This window comes from Poecilia formosa, unplaced genomic scaffold (assembly GCF_000485575.1).
Source record: "Poecilia formosa unplaced genomic scaffold, Poecilia_formosa-5.1.2 Scaffold240, whole genome shotgun sequence".
NCBI lineage: Eukaryota > Metazoa > Chordata > Actinopteri > Cyprinodontiformes > Poeciliidae > Poecilia > Poecilia formosa.
The window spans coordinates 966,758-985,883 of NW_006800179.1; the positions used below are offsets into that span (position 1 = coordinate 966,758).

The 19,126-nt window shown below is 42.2% G+C and overlaps 2 protein-coding genes across 2 annotated transcripts; both read right to left on the reverse strand.

Annotated features, from left to right (window-relative positions):
• Window positions 1-490: 490 nt before the first annotated feature.
• Window positions 491-16,822, reverse strand: serpinc1 (serpin peptidase inhibitor, clade C (antithrombin), member 1). Its single transcript, XM_007569445.2, has 9 exons — window positions 16,810-16,822; window positions 6,912-6,970; window positions 5,669-6,029; window positions 4,458-4,673; window positions 3,370-3,507; window positions 3,010-3,228; window positions 1,996-2,170; window positions 1,086-1,150; window positions 491-973 (listed from the first exon to the last, which is right to left on the reverse strand). Exons 3-9 carry the CDS (start codon window positions 6,026-6,028, stop codon window positions 797-799), a joined length of 1,350 nt encoding a protein of 449 aa, XP_007569507.1. The 5' UTR covers window position 6,029; window positions 6,912-6,970; window positions 16,810-16,822; the 3' UTR covers window positions 491-796.
• On the reverse strand, window positions 7,897-18,698 carry stil (STIL centriolar assembly protein). The gene is made up of 16 exons (XM_007569460.2): window positions 18,301-18,698; window positions 17,331-17,441; window positions 16,940-17,055; window positions 16,605-16,783; window positions 15,570-15,814; window positions 15,288-15,371; window positions 15,120-15,206; window positions 14,227-14,380; window positions 14,057-14,157; window positions 13,875-13,983; window positions 12,728-13,441; window positions 12,092-12,191; window positions 11,844-12,021; window positions 10,835-10,925; window positions 9,693-10,006; window positions 7,897-8,614 (listed from the first exon to the last, which is right to left on the reverse strand). The coding sequence occupies exons 1-16, from the start codon at window positions 18,378-18,380 to the stop codon at window positions 8,065-8,067; spliced, it is 3,213 nt and encodes a 1,070-aa protein (XP_007569522.1). The 5' UTR covers window positions 18,381-18,698; the 3' UTR covers window positions 7,897-8,064.
• Window positions 18,699-19,126: the final 428 nt, after the last annotated feature.

A 19,126-nucleotide genomic window follows, 5' to 3' on the forward strand; every position in this document is an offset into this window, starting at 1 on the left:
AGCATCACCACTTACATCGACTCGTTGAAGATTCTTGGATGAAACGAGTTGCAGCGGGTTAAATAAAGCAAACAAATCAGTAATTAAACCAGAATAGAAGTTGTGAAGATTCAGGAATAAAGAAAGATTACGAGAAAAATACGTTGGAGAATAAAGTCAGACTTAAGAGAGTGAAGTGGTAAAATTAACAGAACAGAAAACAGTACAAGAATAAAGTAATACAAGAATAGTCATAAAAATATGAGAATAAAGTCATATTAGTGCTGAAGATATTCAGAATATCACCAGAATGAAGCTGTAGTATTAGGAGAATGAAGTAGGAAAGAAATATTTGATTTAAAACATTTAATTTCTTTTGGGTATAAAGTATTTCTGAATTTAATACCAGAAAATGTGGATTTAAACCCATTCTGGAAATATAAAGTAAATGATAAACTATCCCAGATGTTGGGCCAGAAATTCAGCACCGTTTTTCTTTTTTTAACAGTCAGAAACTTCAGTGTGTTTTATTGGGATTTTACTCAACAGACTCAAACAAAGAAGGATTTTACATTTACAAGGACAGAGGAGCTGAAATCAAACCATAAAAATGGCCTAGTCCAAGTCTAGTTGAAAATCAACATTAAGTATTCAAAGTAAGTTTAATACACAAATGTTTTATTTGAGCTCTTCTGGAACTGGATTATGTTTGTTTCTGGTGCCGTCGAAGCCTGAAACCCTCCTGACCTCTGAATGATTTTTACAGGACGGCGTCGTTCAACGGAGCCGTTTCATCGGCCAATGAACAGCGGCCGTTTCATTGCTGGCAGGGGTCGGCCACGCGGCCGACGAACAGCAGCGTGTTGAGCGTCGACTCTCTGATGATCACCAGGAACGGATGATCGGCCAGGAAATACTCCCGGTCCAGGTTCAGGGAGCGTCCGACGGCGACCACGGCGGTGGAGGCGGCAGCTTCACTTCCCTCCTCGTTCACCTGGAAACCAACAAACCAACAAGCCCACGCAGATCAGATTAAACTTCAACTTGACCAATCAGTGGCAGTTTGAGTGAAAACAAACAGAAAACATGAACTTTGTGTTCCTGACCTCCAGGAAGGCCTTGTGGTAAGCATCAGAGATGAACAGGGAGTCGCTGCCGTCCTCCAGGATTCCTGGAAAAACACCCGATTATTATCATTTCATAAATATATGACTGATTTTATCATTGATCTGGACATGAGAGTTTAATGTCGAATCATGTAAAGGACTGTAACAAAGACAAAAACTCATAACGTCAGCAAAATAAAAAGTATTAACTGCTACAAAAAGATGGATGACATAACTAAGTAGAAAAATAAAAATAAGGCAAAAAATGTTATAAAAATTACATATTTATAATTAAAAATAATTGTAAATATACACAAAATGAAATAAAAAAACTGTATTGCTATTTAAATTAAAACTAAAAAAATTAAATATCAGAACTGTCAAAATGTTTTTGCTAAATTTTTCTAATTTAGTAGAGATATATATTTTTTTTAAATCAATGTTTTTTTTGTCTGTAATACATTTGAACAAAACTCAGTGGAACTGAATTTAATGAATATTTCAGTGTGGAGCTGAAATCTACTGATGTTGCTTAAAATCGTAATAATATGAGAAAACAAAGCCAAAATAAAGTGATACAGTTAGAATAAAGTCATAATTCTATGAAAATTTCTACACAAACGCTCTGAAAAACAAAATCCTGAATAAATGTATCGGTTTTACAAATAAGGAAACGCTTCATCTATTAACATCATTAAATTATTGCTTTTTTATTCTGCTAGTATTATGACTTTATTCTCATAACTAAAAATAAACTGGTTTCTATGGGGATTGGTTCTGGCCCAGGTTCTGGTCCAGGTTCTGGTTGTGTTTCAGGTTCTGGCCCAGGTTCTGGCCCAGGCCCAGGTTCTGGTTCTAGTTGTGTTTCAGGTTCTGGCCCAGGTTCTGGTCCAGGTTCTGGTTCTGGTACCGGGCAGGCTGGCCGTGTCTGCGCTGAACAGGTCGGTCAGCCCCATCTGCTGCAGCTTGTCCTTCAGGCTGAAGCTGTCCTCCACCCGGAAGCGCGGGACGGTGACGGACACGGAGGTTTCTCTCATCTGGTCCAGCCAGCTCTTCAGCTTGTTCTGGTCCAGATTCTGCTCCACCTGAATGGAAAAACTCACTAAATAATCCGACATTCATCCCAGCGCGTCCTGGTCGGAGGTTCAGCTTACGGCTGCAGTGTGAGACTTTAAAAAAAAATCATTTGTTTACTTGTTTGTTGTCATGACAGTTTGTTAAAACACAAATAATCTGTGAAAATATTATCTTGCCAACTAAAAACAACCAATCAGAGCCAGGAGGCGGGTCTTAGCGCTGCCAATCAGCCTCCTTATGTTATGAGTGCTAATACCAGTTAGCATAGCCACCAATGACGGTGGATAAATGGTTTTCCTGTAACGGTGGGTTATTTCTGTGATATTGGCACATTTAGCAGCATGTTCATGAGGGTGATTGACAGCGCCTCTCCTGTTGGCTCTGATTGGTTGTTTTTGGTTAATTTCTTCAAACAGCAGTTCAGGCAGGAGGTGGAGGAGATCGATCTTTCCACAGATTATTTATCTCAAAAACTCACAACGTGACAGCTTTAACAAATATGTTTAAAAAATTATAAAAGTTATGAACTGCAGCTTTAATGTCAATTTCTCTGCTTTCCTGCTAAAAAAAAAAAGAATATTCACAGGCCTGATGAATGACTAATGTTGGCAGAAATGCCTCACCAAACGTCTCAGGTAATCTCCACCTTCACCTCATCACCAGGTTTCCTTGCTCTTCCACCTCAGTTTAATTCCAGTAACTTCTGGCTAACAAAAGTAACAGTTTTTTATGTTTTCACTTTCCTCTGCAATACTTCTGAATTTATTTACAGCCTGAAGATTTAACCAAAACTCCCAGATAATTTTCTCTTTGTAAGGACAAACACGGAGGAGGTAACGAAGCCTACCTGACTGAGCGGATGGCCTTTGTTTGGCAGGATGATCACCATGGTGATGTCGTCTCCTCGGTACGGCATCTCCAGCAGCTGCACCTTCTCCTCACGCAGGTCCTTGTAGTTGAACTTGGTCTCCTGGTACATCATGCTGATCTCACAGTTGCGACTGTCGTCCACAAAGAACTCTGACGCCATCAGGCTGTCTTTGGGAAACTTGTTTTTCCACAAACCCTGAAAGGGAAACAAAAACTGTTGCTCAGTGTTCAGGAACATCAGATTATCTTTGTATGCAGATGATATCCTGCTTTTTTATCTCTGAAGTCCTAAAACAGATTTCTATGCAGATTGCCTTATCTTCAGGTCTTTACCAACCTTGAAGTAGATGGTGTTGACAAGAACCAGAACGGTGTTAGAGTCCAAGGCGCCGGACGGCAGCGTGTCCTGGATCCTGTTCTCCGTCTTGTTGGAGATCCAGTCGTTGATGGTGATCCGAGCCGCCTCCGGGTTTGTCTGCCATCAGAGGAATTACTGGTACGGATCCAGTTTCACTTAAAAAACAACAGATTCTTTATCTGAACTCTAGCAAGACTTTTGGTGCACAAAACAATATCATCTGCATAGAGGGTAATATTCTCAGCAAAATTAAATAGAGCTTTTTTTAAAAATGGGATTCTTAAAAAATAAATTTAGATTATAAATGAAATTATTTATTCCTAATTTTATTATATATAAATTATAATTTGTAAGTATAATTTAACAATATCAATAATTACATTTATATAATTAGAATTATAATTCATATACATAAATATATTCTACTACTCTAATTTTGCAGAATATGCTGTTATTTTAGTTTTTAACCAGAGGTGAGACTCGATTAACATGTTTAATTAAGTTAATTGCAGGGACTTAATTAATTGATTAATTGTATTTTAATTGAAAACCATTATAAAAATACAGGCAACTTGTTTAAGTCAAAGTTACATTTTGAGATTAATATTTAAAATTTTTAATTTTGAAAAGTCAAATATTTTAGATTTTTGAAACTCAGAAAATTTCCAAGTTTTTTCTAGAAAATGTGAGATTTTTTTTCAGAAATCTAATCCTCCTTTCTTGTTGTTTTTCTGTCCACATTTGCCTTAATACGGCATCGTAGATATGTCTTTATGGTATGATATCTACAATGACATGGTTTTTAAATTGAAAACGTTGCTTCCAGTAAAAACACAATTAATTAATTAGACTTAACAACCTGTGTTTAAAAAGTGATTAATTGCATTAAAATGTAGAATATTAACATATTAATCAAAGAACATTAGACATAAAGAAAAACATATTTAATATTCAAAGTACTGACTTTACTTCCTGTCCAATTCAAATGTTTCATTTCATCCTGTGACGTTTCCAGTAGTTATTAATCTGGAGACACTTTGAAACGGTTTAATAATCTGTGGCGTCACCTTGAAGTTGAGAGGCATCAGTTTGGCTCCGTACACGGTCTCGCTGATGTTCTGGTACGTCTCGTTAAAGTAGAGCGACTTGTCCCCGAACAGCCGGTTGGCGGAGACCAGCAGCGTCGTTTTGTCTTTCTTCCTGTACAGTCGGCAGTTCAGCTTGGCGAAGAAGAAGTGGATCATATCTGATGTTTTCTCCTTGATGGTGTCAAACTGAAACACCTGCAGATGTAAACATCGGGTCGGGTCAGTGTTAACTACTGACTGGATGTGGAAAAGAAACAGATTTCACCTAAACTTTTATTCACTTTTCTTTAAATGTTAGAGGTTTAACATTTTGGGCTTAAAATCACCAAACCTTAAAAATAGGATTTGTATTAAAAACACAAAAACAATCTTAATGTGATTTTTCTCTCATTCTTGCTATTTTAATTAAAGAAATTGATTTATTATTTTTTTAGCTTAACACTTTGCTAACTTTGAAAATGCTATTTTGTTAGTAATTTTTTCAAATTAAATTCTAAAGCGCTAATTTTCTTGACTGCTTTGTAAACTTTCAGTTAAGTAAAGTTCAACATCCGTGTTGAAATTTTGGGTTTTAGCTGTTAAACATTATTCACATAGTTAGGCTCTTATATACATGTTTTTATTTTTGAAGTGTTTACGCAGCAGGTCTGTTTCCTCTCCTCATGTTCTTCATCCATGATGTTGACGGTTTAGCATTAGCTGAACGAATGTTATGATTAGCTTTTTAGCATTAGCTCCTGCTAAATACCATGTGGGTGTCATACTTTAGCATTAGCAGAACCAATGCTTATGGTTAGTCCTGTAGCATTGGCTTCTGACAAATACCTGTTGCCATAATGTTAGTGAAGCTAATGATTAGCGATTTAGCATTAGCTTCAATTGATACCATGTTGGTGTAGTGCTTTAGAGTTCACTATTAGCTTCTGCTAAATATTGTGTTGGTGTAGCAGTTCAGCGCTGTAGCGTTTATGAACTGTTTATGATTGGCTTTTTAGCACTAGCTTCTATAAATATCAAGCTGGTGTAGCACTAGTGGAGTTAATGCTTACGATTAGTGCTTTAGCAATAGCTTCTTCTAAATATTATGTTGGCTTAGTGCTTTAGCAGTTTAGCATTATCAGAACTAATGTTTATGAGTAGCGCTTCAGAGTTAGCGCAGCTAGCTGTCAAGTTAGCGGTAGGATTCCGACCTTCATGATCTGCTCCAGTGTCTGGTTGCAGGCTCCCAGTTTGGTCATGGCGAAGGCGGTGGAGATGCTGAGGGGCGACATGAAGATGTTGCTATCGGGCGTCCGGCTGAGGGCCATCTGCTTGTACAGGGCCAGGGCGAAGCGGCCGTTAGCCTTCGATAGCTCCCACACCCTGGGGTTGACGGGCCGCGGCTCCGGGGTCGGTTCGTCGGCCTCGTCTGGGTCCGGGTCGGGGCTGCGATAGACGCAGTGCGGCTCCAGAGCAAGGTCTTTGGGTCGGGCGCTGCAGATGTCCAGAAGCTGGGCACTGGAAAGCAATGGCAACAATGCCAGAAGCAACCAGCAACTAGTAGTCCTCATCCTGGATGGAGGAGAGATTAGCAAACCAATTTAGAAACCAGAAGATTTCAGAAATGCTGAAGGGCGCCAAAACTTTTTAGCAAAGTTAACCAGAATAAATACAACCTGGAAATGTAATTAAATGAAAAAGAAAAAGAAAAAGTATATTTAACCAAATTTGGTTCAGTTTGACCCGATTACGTACAACCTGTAAAAAATCACCTTATTAGAAACTGACTGACAGCAGGAAGTAGACAAAAAAGATGCAAAAACTGTCTCTGGCAACTGTCCCTGAAACAGCAACTGTCCCTAAAACAGCAACTGTCCCTGAAACAGCAACTGTCCCTAAAACAGCAACTGTCCCTAAAACAGCAACTGTCCCTGAAACAGCAACTGTCCTTGAAACAGCAACTTTCTTGAACAGTTGCAGAAACAACTGATCTAATATCAGGTTGTGAACTTGAACTTGTGACTTTCAGCACCGATACAAAACAAAAACATGAATGTTTTGAAGTGGCCTAGTTAAAGCCTGGACTTGATTCCAGCCTTTAACTAGGCCACTCAGGCTGGGAAACCCTCCTATGCGGCTGAATTAAAGCAGAGTGACGATAAGGACATTTGATATCAGTTGCTCCCTCCAACGTTCGATCACTTTTTCAGATGTTCAGTTTGCGTTACTAATAGTTTTATTTTTTCAGATTTCAGTCGGACACAGATGAAGATTTTCCTTCACTTATTGATCAGAAACTTGAGGAAAACAGCAACAAATGGTAGATATTGATCAAAGATCAGTGAGGCCAAAAGGCTGAAGTTCAAGAAACTTTTACTTTCAGCAACATTAATAAAACCAAAAACACAAATTTTCCAGAACCAGAATTATTTTAGCTAATAATGAGGAATTTACCTGAGCAGGTACGGCAGCGAGTCCAGGAGGAGAGAGCAGTCTGAGCTGGAATCAGGTCACTGTCCTGCAGAGCAGCGACAAATCCACTCCAACCTTTGAGACATCGACCCGCCGCCATCACCATGACGACGAACCCCTCCGGAACCGATCAATACCTGAGCGGGTCAGGTAACCCACGCACAGGAACAAAACTGTATTCAACTGTATTGAATTTGTTTCCATCTGCAAAATCTTTAACCTTCCTTTTTAAATTTAGAAAATAAATAAAAGTTGCTTTTGGTATTACATTAAGTTAGAAGTCTGAGTAAATAATGTGCTGAAAATGAATTTCAAAAATATTTGCAATTTTTCAGGTCAAATATTTGCTTTGTGATTTATTTATTCTCGGAAAAGGAAACTTTGGGCAGAAAATTTTTAATTTGGGAAAAATTTTTACTTTTTACAAAAATTGTTTTACTTTACGTTTAAACACAGAATGGGGCTCTTTTCATGTCTGACTTGAATTATTATTTTTGTCTAATTTTTTGTGAAAATATCTTAGTTCACTTTAAATAAAACAAAACTGTTAGAAGAAAGTTTTGACCAAACAACCTCACAAGAAACTCTCCGACTTTAAAATACCTTTTCAAAGAAATCAAAATCGTTTCCGAAAAAAACAAAAATAATTTGTTTTGATACTCAAATATTGAGAATATTTTAATTTTTTAAACGTTTTTGGAAGGATTTAAAACCGGATCTTATGTTTTTACTCTCCTGTAAACATTTGATAAAAAGATGAAAAACTTACATTAAAAGCAGAGCTAAATATATGAGACATATTATTTATCTGTTTATAAGAATGAAAAGTTGTCTTGTAATAATTTAATCTACAGTTTGTATTGATAAATTCTTTTTCTGTTAAACTGAACTTTTTATTTTCTGTAATTAATTATCCAGAAACAATTTATTTAAAATCTGAATCAAATTTTATTTGTGAAATCATAAATATTAAAAAAGTGCAGAAGAAATTTCCCATAAAAACCAGAAAATAAAAAAAATTAAATAAAAACAGAGAGTCAGCTGAACTGACCGGGTTCTGGTCCAAAAGAACCAGAACCCAACTTCATCTAAAGTTCACATGTATTAAGGTAAGTCCAGGTTTGGTTCTGTTGGGTCAGAACAGCTTGGGCAGCTGCCTCAGGCGGCTCAGGTCCAGGATGTTCCCGACCGATCCCTCTGGCTGCGGCCCGTTTGGACCAGTCCGGCCCACCGGTGCCATTCGGTTCTCTTTCTCCTCGCCAGAGCCGGTTCTGGCCAGCAGCTGCATTTTGGGCCGCAGCTCCCGGATCAGCTGACTCTGTGGGAGGGACTTCAGGTTGAGGGCGTCGCTCAGCGGCTGTCGGGCCTCCTGACCTCTGACCTCCTCCTCCTCCTTCTCCTCCTCCTCGATCAGGCCGTAGCGCCTCATGTACTTCCTGGTGGCCAGGGACATGTTGCTAGGTGACAGCAGGGAGTCGTCGCAGCTGGAAGGGGCGTGGCCGTGCAGGGGGGCGTGGCCTCCCTGGGACAGCCTGCTGAGCTGTGATTGGCTGAGGTAGCGCAGGGCGATGGCGTTGGCCTCCAGGCTCAGGTCCACGCTGCCGCCGGCAAACAGATCGCTGCCTATCGCCTCGGAGACGCTCAGCCTGGAGACGACCGCCGCAGGGTCGATGGTCGCCAACGTGCTGGCGGAGAGAAACAACGGGTCAAAGGTCAAACGTCATCTAAAAGTATCGATTGTTTGTAAATATAGCAACTTTAAACTGCCACTGGTTGCCATGGTTACTGATGGGATTTATCTTGCTGCTTTAACACCGGGTAGCGTGTTGTCTCCGTACCATCACAGCGTGATCAAATAAGCTCAGTTGACATCATCAGCGACCCGTTAGGCCGATAGAGGAGGCCGAGCGAATTAAAGGGGCGGAGTCAAGTGATCTCCAGGAACTGAGTGCCATTTTATAGCAAAGTGGTCGTCATAACCGCCGAGCTCAGAAACTACAGAACAATAAGATGAGTAAATGGTGTTAAAGTTGTTCTCTGATCATGATAAATTGTTCTTCAATAATCCATTCTTATATACAGAAGCTTTTCAGTTTTCAACTGAAAGATGTTAAAATATGATTACATTTTTCCTTTAATATTTTATGCTTTATCTTTACTGTCTTATTGTAATTTTACTGAGAATATTACCCTCAATGCTGATATCATTTTGTGCTCCAAAATTCTTAAACAGGAATTTTATAGCACAATCAAATAACTATGTTACCTTTAGTTGTTGTAAAAATGCTTCATATATCCAATAAGACTTGAAATTGGACCTTTGTCTCTTTAAGAAGCTTCTGCTCTTTCTGAAGCTCCGCCTCCAGGAAGTCATCCCAACATGGCTCCTCTATGAAGCCCTTAATGTTTTTACCAGTAGCAGCTCCTATAACGAGCTCAGAAGATGTTTGCTAATTGCTGGTGGCTAGTCTGCAGGGGCTGAGTGGGGGAGGAGCTGCGCCTTGAAGGCGGGAATAAGTCCACCCAGGCTTTTTTGCACAGATGGATGGTTGCCATGAAGATTGAAGGATTTCTCAGACATGAAAGGATCAAACTAACCCTCCAGGTTTGATTTTGATTAGGGAAAAACATTAAAACATGATGGAAAGATAAAAAGTGGATTTTACTTGTCACTGCCCCTTTAAATAGTTAGAACAGTGAGATTTTGCTAGTATCCTGAAGTGACGTCATATAAACGGGCAGCCATCCAGGTGAGACCGGTACCTGGCCGTCTCCACCGCTCTGATTCGGTTCTTGTCCAACTCTGTCAGATTTTCCGTATCCACGGTGACGCCAAGCTGCTGCAGCTGCCGCAGCGTCGCTCGGGTCACGGCGTCGCTGTCCGGACTCCTCCTCTTCTTCTGGTCCTGCTTCCTGTCGGATGAGGAAGAGGGCAGCTGGGAGGACTGGGAGTGTTGGGAGGACTGGGAGTGTTGGGAGGACTGGGAGTGCTGGGATGCAGACGGGCTCTTCCTGTTGGAGTCGTCCTCTGCTTCCTGTCTGCTGTCCGACTCCTGCAGGCGGCTGCTGAGCTGAGTCTGAGGAGAAAGAAGAGTTATCAGAACCGGGCCGCTGGAACCCATCAGAACCATCTGATCCAACAAAAACATTAACATGTTTCAACAGGATGGAGGAATACGGCCAGACTGCCATATTTATTTATTTATTGTGAAATTATGAGAATAAAAACGTACAAATAGGAGGAAAAGGGTCTGATGGTTATTAGGATCCAACGTGACCCGATTGTGGTCGGTTCTCCTGAACAGATTCAGTCTTAAAGTTCTGCTGATAATAATTTGATGCTGATTTAAAAGATTAAAACTGATACAAAGTACAGCTCAACATTTCTCATTTTAATGTAAGTTTTTTTTTACAAAGGAGTTACTACTTTATACTGGAATTATAGTGACTTTATTCTCGTATTATTGAGAATTTATACTAATATTGTTGCAACTGTATTAATTTTCCTTTTAATCTGGAAATATTACGATTTTAATCTCCCATTATAACTTTGGTTAATATTATGACTTTTCAATGACTTGCCATATTATCTCACATTATCCAGGTAATATAACTGCTCTCGTTTTAATACCACTTCATTCTCAACGTTATTGTTTTGGTTCTCTGAACTTAGCCTAAGACTCCAGAGTTTTAGTAAACAAAACCATAGAAGTGGAATTTGTATTTTATTTTTTTACACAATCTCTTGAAATATTTAAAAATCAAATAAAAAAATCCCAGAATAATCCCTCGTGTGTTTGGTTTCGGCTGGTTAATCTAATCCCTAACAGATGAGGTAATCCCGGCATGGTAAAGCTCAGCTTTCTGTCCTTTTGGTTCTGATCCGATCAGAAAAGTGGCGTTACCATCAGGTTCTGGTAGAAGCTCTGCTGCTCTGCTGGAGGCCCGTACATGCTGGCGCTCTCTCCCAGAACCGGACTCTGCAGGCCGCTGGTGCTGGACAGAACCAACAGAACACGGGTTACAGATAAGCAGTATCGGTCCGATCAGTACAACCGGGCTGATATTTGTGGTTGAGTTTTTACGATGTTAAAAGGTTTGGGAGAAATATCTGATATTGATAAAATATCAGTTATTGGCCATAACAGTATTATTAAGCCCAGACACACTTCACACTGATCCCAACCAAAACTTTACTAAAGATTATTTTGATTCATTGTTCATACATATTATAGAAATGTTTGTAGCCTGCTCCTGACTGATACCTTTGCTGCCTGGCTTATCATAAACATCCGGCTTATCGTGATGAATCACCAAAACCGCAAATCAGAAATTATATTTAATGGTTTTTTTTCCCTTAAAGGCCATCCTATCCTTGGACTTTCGTATCATTTCCAATCAGAAACAAATTTCCTGAATGAATGAAAGCTTCACCTCTTAAAGCTGCAGTTTGTAACTTTGTTTTACATTAAAACTGTCTCCATGTTGTGACAGTTTGTTAGGAGATATCCTCCCTGAGCTGTTGCCATCTGAAGAAATGCACCAAACCAACCAATCAGAGCCACGAGGAGGGTCTTAGCACTGTCAATCAATCTCATGTACAGATAAACAACTTGTCGTTTATCTGCTATGCTAACTAGCCTTAGCATTCATGACAGGCTGTGCAGAGGGTGATTGACAGCGCTAAGTCCCGCCTCCTGGCTCTGATTGGTTGTTTCTAGTTAGCACTGGGAGAAGACAGACAAGCTGGATTTTTTTCACAGATCATCTCTCATAATAATGCAAAAAAAAAAAAAGTTATAAAAGTTACGTACTGCAGCTTTAAGAGCAGAGACTTAACTGGACAATTCTGGTCACCTGCCCAGTATAAAGCCAACTGATACCAGTCCATCCCAGTGGGATCCTGCCGTCTACCTGTGGGGGTCGGATGGAGAGCAGCTCGCTCCTTCCTCTGGCTTGTGCAGCGACAGGTCATGTGACGAGGCGGAGGCACTGGAGGAGGATGAGGGCGGGGTTCTGGGGTCGGGTTTGGGTTCCGGTTCCTCCTGCAGGAGCGGCCAGTCGGGACTTTGACCCCAGAACAAACTGGCGCCTGCAAACAGCAGCGGCGTTAGAGGAGGAAATGTGTGAAGGTGAGAGCTGCTGGGAGGAGGCAGGCTCACCCGTTTCCACGGCGATGCTGGCGGTGCTCCTGGGCGTCGGCGTTTGGAGCTGCGGGCCGGACGACTGCAGCTTCCCCTGGGCCTCCAGCAGCATCTGGACCTGCAGGAGACAACCAGAACATCTGGGATCTGACACTGCATGTTCTGATCCGATTCTGCTGCATCACAACCTGTCACCATGACAACAGAGCATCTCACCTCTACTAGCTTCAACCTGATCCGGAGAACAGAGCAAAGCCGTTTTTATACAATAAAGAAGAAAAAAGTAAAGAGCCACAGTAAAGTCCTAATATAGAGAGAAAAAAGTGGTAATACAGTAAAATAAAGATTTAGCCTTACTAGCAAAGTTAGATTACATCTAGAAAAAGTAAAACACCGTGAGAATAAAGTCGTAACATGAAAATAACATAACATCAGAATAAAGTTGTTATACGAGAAAGTCGCTGCATTAAAGTAGCAATTTAATAAAAACTCCTACACCAAAAAATAAAACGAGGAATATTCTGAATGCTTTGGATCTGTGTTCTGTGGAAAACCCATCAAGCTGTTGAGTTTCTAAGATGGCTTCCTCCTCTCCAGACCCTCAGCATGATGCTGCCGCAGCCAAGGAGACGAGAGCCGAGCTGCAGTTCTTACCTGAGCCTGCAGGAGGCGCAGCTGTTGGTCCTGATGCAGCAGCAACTGGTAGGTGTCAGAGGTCAGGACTCCGCCCACTTTCTCACAGCAGGGATTCCCACAGGGGGGGCGAGCGAGGGAGGGGGGGTCTGCGTGCCACAGGGGGGGAGGAGGAGCATGGCTGCAGGGAGGAAGAGGAGGGGTGGACGGATGGCCGATGGGAGGAAGAGGAGAGGGAGGAAGAGGAGGGGTGGACGGATGGCCGATGGGAGGAAGAGGAGGAGTCTGTTTATGGGAGCAGAAAAGAGGAAGAGGAGTAGTTTGCTGATGAGAGGAGGAAGGAGGAAGAGGAGGAGTGGGCGGATGTTTGGGGGTGTAGTGCTGTGAGGAGGCGAGGGGTGAAGATGCTTTCGGAGAGGAAGAGGGAGGAAGAGGAGCAGAATGCTGGATGTGAGGAGCAACGGCAGCAGGGAGGAGCGCTGGCGAGGGGAAGATGGAGGTACAGTTGTGGGCGGAGCAGCAGGCGCAGGGCTGCTGCAGGTTGGAGTTCGGTGTGCTGTGGAGGTGAGGAAGAGGCTGTGGCACTGATGAAGAGGCAGAGGGGGAAGCCAGCTTCCTATTGGCTGGAGGCAGCCTGTGGGCGGGGCCAGAGTGCCGCCCCCCACTGTAATTGGAAGAGAAACTGCAGTCGATCAGCAGGGAGAGTTCAGGAACGGACGGCTGGACGCGGCAAGCCTGGAACCGAAACGAACGGCGGAGTCGTTACAGGAAGTGAGAGTGTTGCCTAGCAACACAAACAACCTTTCAGCTCAATTTCATGACACCGGAAAACATTGACTTGTGTGTTTTTTTAAGCAATGGGGCTTTTTTAGAAGCACAAGAAACACAAATAGAAAAACAAAGAAACAAAATGTGAATTTTGCATATTGGTCCCTTTAAATGTTGTTCATCATTTATTTGTTATAAAATAAACCTGAGGAATCTCTGCTGACTTTGGTGCATCGTGTTGCTTTAATGGTGTCTGCAGCTGTAATAGCTGCGTTTATCCAGTTGGGTGAAGGGACTTTTATTTAATCACAATAAAAACAACATTCAGTTTTCTCTGTACTGAGATGCCAAAACACAGGACGGATATTCAGTGGCTTCAGGTTGGAGGGACTGAATCCACCTGAGCTGCTGGAGGGTGGGGGCTCGGAGACGGTCGGGGAGAAAAGTCCTCATCCTCGACTCCAGAGTCCTGATCGCTGACGGACGGACCGGCAGCTGGAGGCGTCGCCCTGGCAACAGAACCGAACATCAGCGCCACGCTCTTCTTCTTGGTCTGACTAGAAGAACTGGGTGAGTTCTGACCTGCTGAAGGCGCTGTGAGCCGCTCTGAATGCTTCGCCCTGCCTGCTGCGATCCTCCGGGCCCAACTCGCACCGCAGCACTCCGCCGTCCACCGGCGCCACCTGCTGGCCGGACACATTGTTACCCAGCACCTCGACCCGTCAGGCCCAGAAACCAGAGCCGGTGGTTACCTGATAGAGGGTGGCGGCCTGGGAGGCCGTCATCAGCTGGAAGTCCAGCTGGGCTCCAGGTCCCGGTCGGGAATCTCGGCACTGGAAGAACTGAGGGGTTCTGTGGGCGGAGCCAAACACGACCAGGAGGAAGCAGCCGACCTCAGACAGAACCCTGAAACGCAGCGGAGACGAGATCATCAGAACTACGGCCCGGAAACTTTTAACACATCAAATTATCTTCAGGCACAAACAACAGAGTCGGTTCAGGAACAGCTGACAGAGGAGATGGATTTTATTTGATTTTAGTTTCTGAGTGTCCCACCCCTTTATTACGCCGCCCTGGAGAGAGAGAGGCTTCTAGGTCAAAGTAGGCACTTTGATTAATCTGTGTTATTAACGCATTTAAATTTCAGATTATTAGGCTGAACTGATTTTGTAATTATTAGGGCTGTCAACATCAGTTAATGTCAATAATTATTGATAAATTTTTGGTTTTAAATATCTAAAATAGTCAACCTGGTGGTGTGATATTTCGTGTTTGATCCAGTTTCCGTTCCTTTGTTTTTTTATCTTTAAGCAGTTTTGAGGCGTGGAGGGGAAACTTCAAACTGCTGCTGGCAGTTACTCAGCAGGCTGTTGCTAGGCAACCAGAGAGAGAGTGAGTTGATTCCACCAACTTAGCTAAGCTAGCATTGAGAGGTTTCCTCTGCCTACATCTCCCAGAATGCCACACGGTTCTGGATCAGAGTTCAGTGAATATTCCATCAACTCTGTTATCTATTGATATATAATTATTGATTTATTGTCCATCCGTTCGGTTCTGAATCGCAGTAAAAAAGAATCAGGATTCTTTTGTGGATTGATTTTTTTGTCTCACCTTCCACAACCAGAACCAGAACCAGAACCCTCACCTGTCCTGCAGGGCGGAGCCAAACATGAACCTGAGGCTCCAGGCCCAAACCTGGGGGTTGTAGGCATGTATGACGCCGCTCAGCCAGCTAATGGAAGGAAGACGGAAACGTCAGTAAACGGGTTTTCACCATCCGTTTCTGTGGATTTGAAAACATTTGTAAACCTACAGGCCGACGAGCGGCAGGTTGGAAGCTTTGGGGTCCGACTCCAGCAGCAGAACCAGCTTCCTGCTCTGATCCATGGTCAGAAACCTGCCAGCAACACAAACATCAGCAGGAAGTGACGCCATCAGAGAATGGCAGTTTCAAAATGAAAACAGGTTTACTGGGAACAATGGAAACCCAAAACGTTCACTGGTAAAAAAAATAAATAAATCTGATTTTCCAATTGTTAGTAATTGAAAATTGATTAATCTCCCAGCTGTGGGTCAGACTAAAGCTGTCTCTCACCCTCGCTGCCGACCAGCGGGGGGCGCCGGTCGGCCGACGCTTGTCAGTGCCCTCAGCAGGGCGGTGGGGATGATGGGGACGGCACGGACCGGCTGGACGTCCAGAGGGACGGCAGGACAGACGGCCGACCAGCTGAGGTTGAACATGGCGGCGTCGGCCTGCTGCTGGCAGACAACGTGAACTTTGACCTTCAGCAGCTGGGACAGATCCAGAGTCTGTCTGCTGCTCACCAACTGCTGCAGCGCCTGAAACAACAGAAACGATCAGCTCAACGGCCAACATCTGGAGGATAAAGCTTCAAAAGATAAATAAAATAAAAAATGGTTTAAACACAGAAAAATTAAAAAACTTTCAAGGTACATTTTTAAACTTTCTACCAACTTTAGAGATAAAAACAATACAAATTAACTAAAAATGACAGTTTTAATTCACTGTCACATGACGTCATTCTAAAATGTAGAATATGACAAAAATTTATGTTTTGAAATGTTTAACACTCGCACAGCTCCCCCACTACCAAAACATTATAATAATAATAATCAATTTCAACAACTAACATATAAAGTAAACGACAATCAATAAGTCAATAAGCCATTAGGAATAAGTATTCATTACATAAAAATAATCACGTTAAGATTTGTAAATGACTTTCCAGCTCAAATTAAATGCTTAGACACAAATATGCAAAGAACGTTACAAAAAAAGTCTCCAATTATTTTTCACAAAGTTTTCTGCCGTTTAGCAAATGGAGAAAACTGGCTGACTAATTCTAACTAACCTAAAACAAAACAGGTTTAGTCTGATTTACCTTCAGAAAGTGATAAAATATATATTTTCATTTAAAAACCTGGTTTGCTAAGTTTTCCAGATTTTGTCCTTTAATCAAACGTTTGATTTCACTTTATTATAAACTGTGCAGTTTGAATTCCAAGCACGTTTGGAGGACTTTATGTAGAATTCAAGAACTTTCCAAACCTTGAAAACACCAAAATGAAATTCCAGCACCTGTACAAACCCTGGAAATCAACCAATCACCTTGAAGCAGTGGTGAAGCTCAGCCTCCGATTGGACAACGGCGTCCTGCGGCGTCTCAGACTGGACAACCACGCAGGGGACCAGAACGTCTCCAGGAAGCAGAGCAGATGGCGCCGCGGTTCCGGCCTGGTCCCGACCCGGATCGAAGCGGTCCAAGGTCACAGTGACCCCATCCTCATCTGAGGGTCGCAGCAGAGGTCAGGACATGGAGCAGATCACTAGCTAATCATTAACAGGTTGATAACGGACCATTAGCGCTCGTTAGCAACCCAATAGCTCATTTTTTTAGCGGATCATTAGCGCACCGATCGATCAGGATGGGAACCGACTCTCACCTTCATTCACAGAGAGCGACCCCAGGAGGAAACAGTGGAGGCGGGGCTTGTTGCTATGGCGGGCATGGCGCTGCGCCAGGCGCAGAGCTTTCTCCAGGAGGACAAGCTGAGGTTTCCTGCAGGAAACCAAGGAGGAGGCCAAGGTCAGAGGTCAGAGATCTCGGTTTTGTTGTGAGGTAACGACCCGATTTAATCACTGCACCACTAACCAGAACAGAACCACCATTCTTATTATAAATAAGATTAGGTGAAATGTTTTAACCTGAAATAACGACTATAGGCAGATAATTGCAGTCAGTTTGTTTATTTAGTTGATTTTAAAACGAGTTTCCATAATTAAACTCCAATCAAATCTGAGCTAGCGTGGCCTTAGCAACAGGTTAGCGTTTACCTGTGGGAGCAGAGCTGGAGGCGGAGCTTCTCTCCCGCTGCGCTGCTGTCCCACAGAGCCAAGCGGGATTTAGGAAACTCCAGTTGAGCGAGGGAGCCAACGGAGTGCCTGCTGGTTGGAAACAGGAAAAAGTCAGACTTCTGGGAAAAAAGTCATATTTCTGAGATTGTAGTTACAATAATATGATTAAAAAGTTACATTTCTGACTCTTCTCAAAATTCTGAGAAATAAAGTCAGAATTACAAGAATTTAAAAAGTATGAATTTTGAGTCATAATTCCGATTCTTCCCTCCGAGAATTTTAAGAATCAGAATTTTTACTTTTTTTTCTCAGAATTCTGAGAGGAGAAAAAAAAAATCAGAATTATTGAATTAAAGTCAGAATACCAAGAACTTAATGAAATTAGTTACATTTAATCTCATTGTGTCTGGTGACGAACAATAATACATTCTAAAATTTAAATTTTAAATTCCTTGGAAAAAAAAAGTCAGAATTATGTGAATTTAACACGTCACAATTCCGAGTGAAAATTTAAATATAACCACAACATTATGAGTTCATGTCTCAAAATAAAGACAGTTTTATTTTAGAACTATTACTGTCGTCATATTTTTTACTCACGTTATTTAGCTTGTGATCCTCAAATGCAGCGCATTTTAACTACTTTAACTTTTAAATGCATCCAGTTCTTGGCAACAAATTAATGTTCATAAAAGTTTTCAGAACATTTAATGTCCTGGATTTGGCTGCTAACTCTAATCCACCCTTAACACACTCGTATGTTAAATATTTTATATTAATCTGGTTATAGCAATAATGAACAGAACTGGAGGAAATGGCTGACATCTTGTTTTGGATGAAGTATTTGTAAACATTGACGCCATTAAACCTCTCAGCGCTGCTCGGCTGTTTGTGGAAGCCATGACAGTTAAATCACCTTAACAGGTAAACATCATAACAACAAACTCACTTTCTTCTCATGTTTTCTGGAGTGAAAACCTCCTGAAGAACTTTCCCGGGCAGGGCCTGGAGGTTCACCGGGTAGCTCATGCTTGCTGAGGCCGGTGAAGTGAAGCAGTGAGCGGTGGATGAAGGACGGTAACACCGGGGTCCCCGCAGCTAACGCCCGCTGCTAACCTCCCGCTCCGGCCGCATCGGCTCCGTCTGAGCTCCACTTACCGGGCAAAACTCCACTCCTTTAGATGACTAATGGACGTAGAAGACGATTTCCTCAAAAACTGTTTTCATCTTTGTTTGTTAGAGCTTGTTTTAAAATACATAAAAACAAAATTCCACTGACATCTAAAGACAAGCGCCGTTTAATTATGGCGCTGATTCTATGTCGTACTGGCGGGGTGAAGGAATGGACCAATAAGAAATGTCCTCACATTCGGTCTGACCAATTACCTTCCGCTTTGTTTCGCGTCATCAGTTGTCATCGTCAAATGTGACAAACTGTTACTCGACACTGCCTTCTGCAGGCTGACGGAAAAATATGGTTTTTCAGATCCCTAACAGCATGTTGCCATGACAACATGATGGTTGTCAACGGTTTAAGAACAGGGGTGCTGAAGTCCAGTCCTCGAGAGTGTCCATCCTGCAACTTTTAGATGCATCCTTACTCCAACAGACCGGGATCAGCTCTGACCGGGCCCGGTAACGAGCCATTCAGTTGATCCAGATGTGACTAAATCAACCATTTATCATTAAACATCGACTAGAAAAACTACAGATCAGAAATTTCTACAACTGGGAAAACTTTTAATTATCTGTTCAGAGATAATGGGACGCCTGAG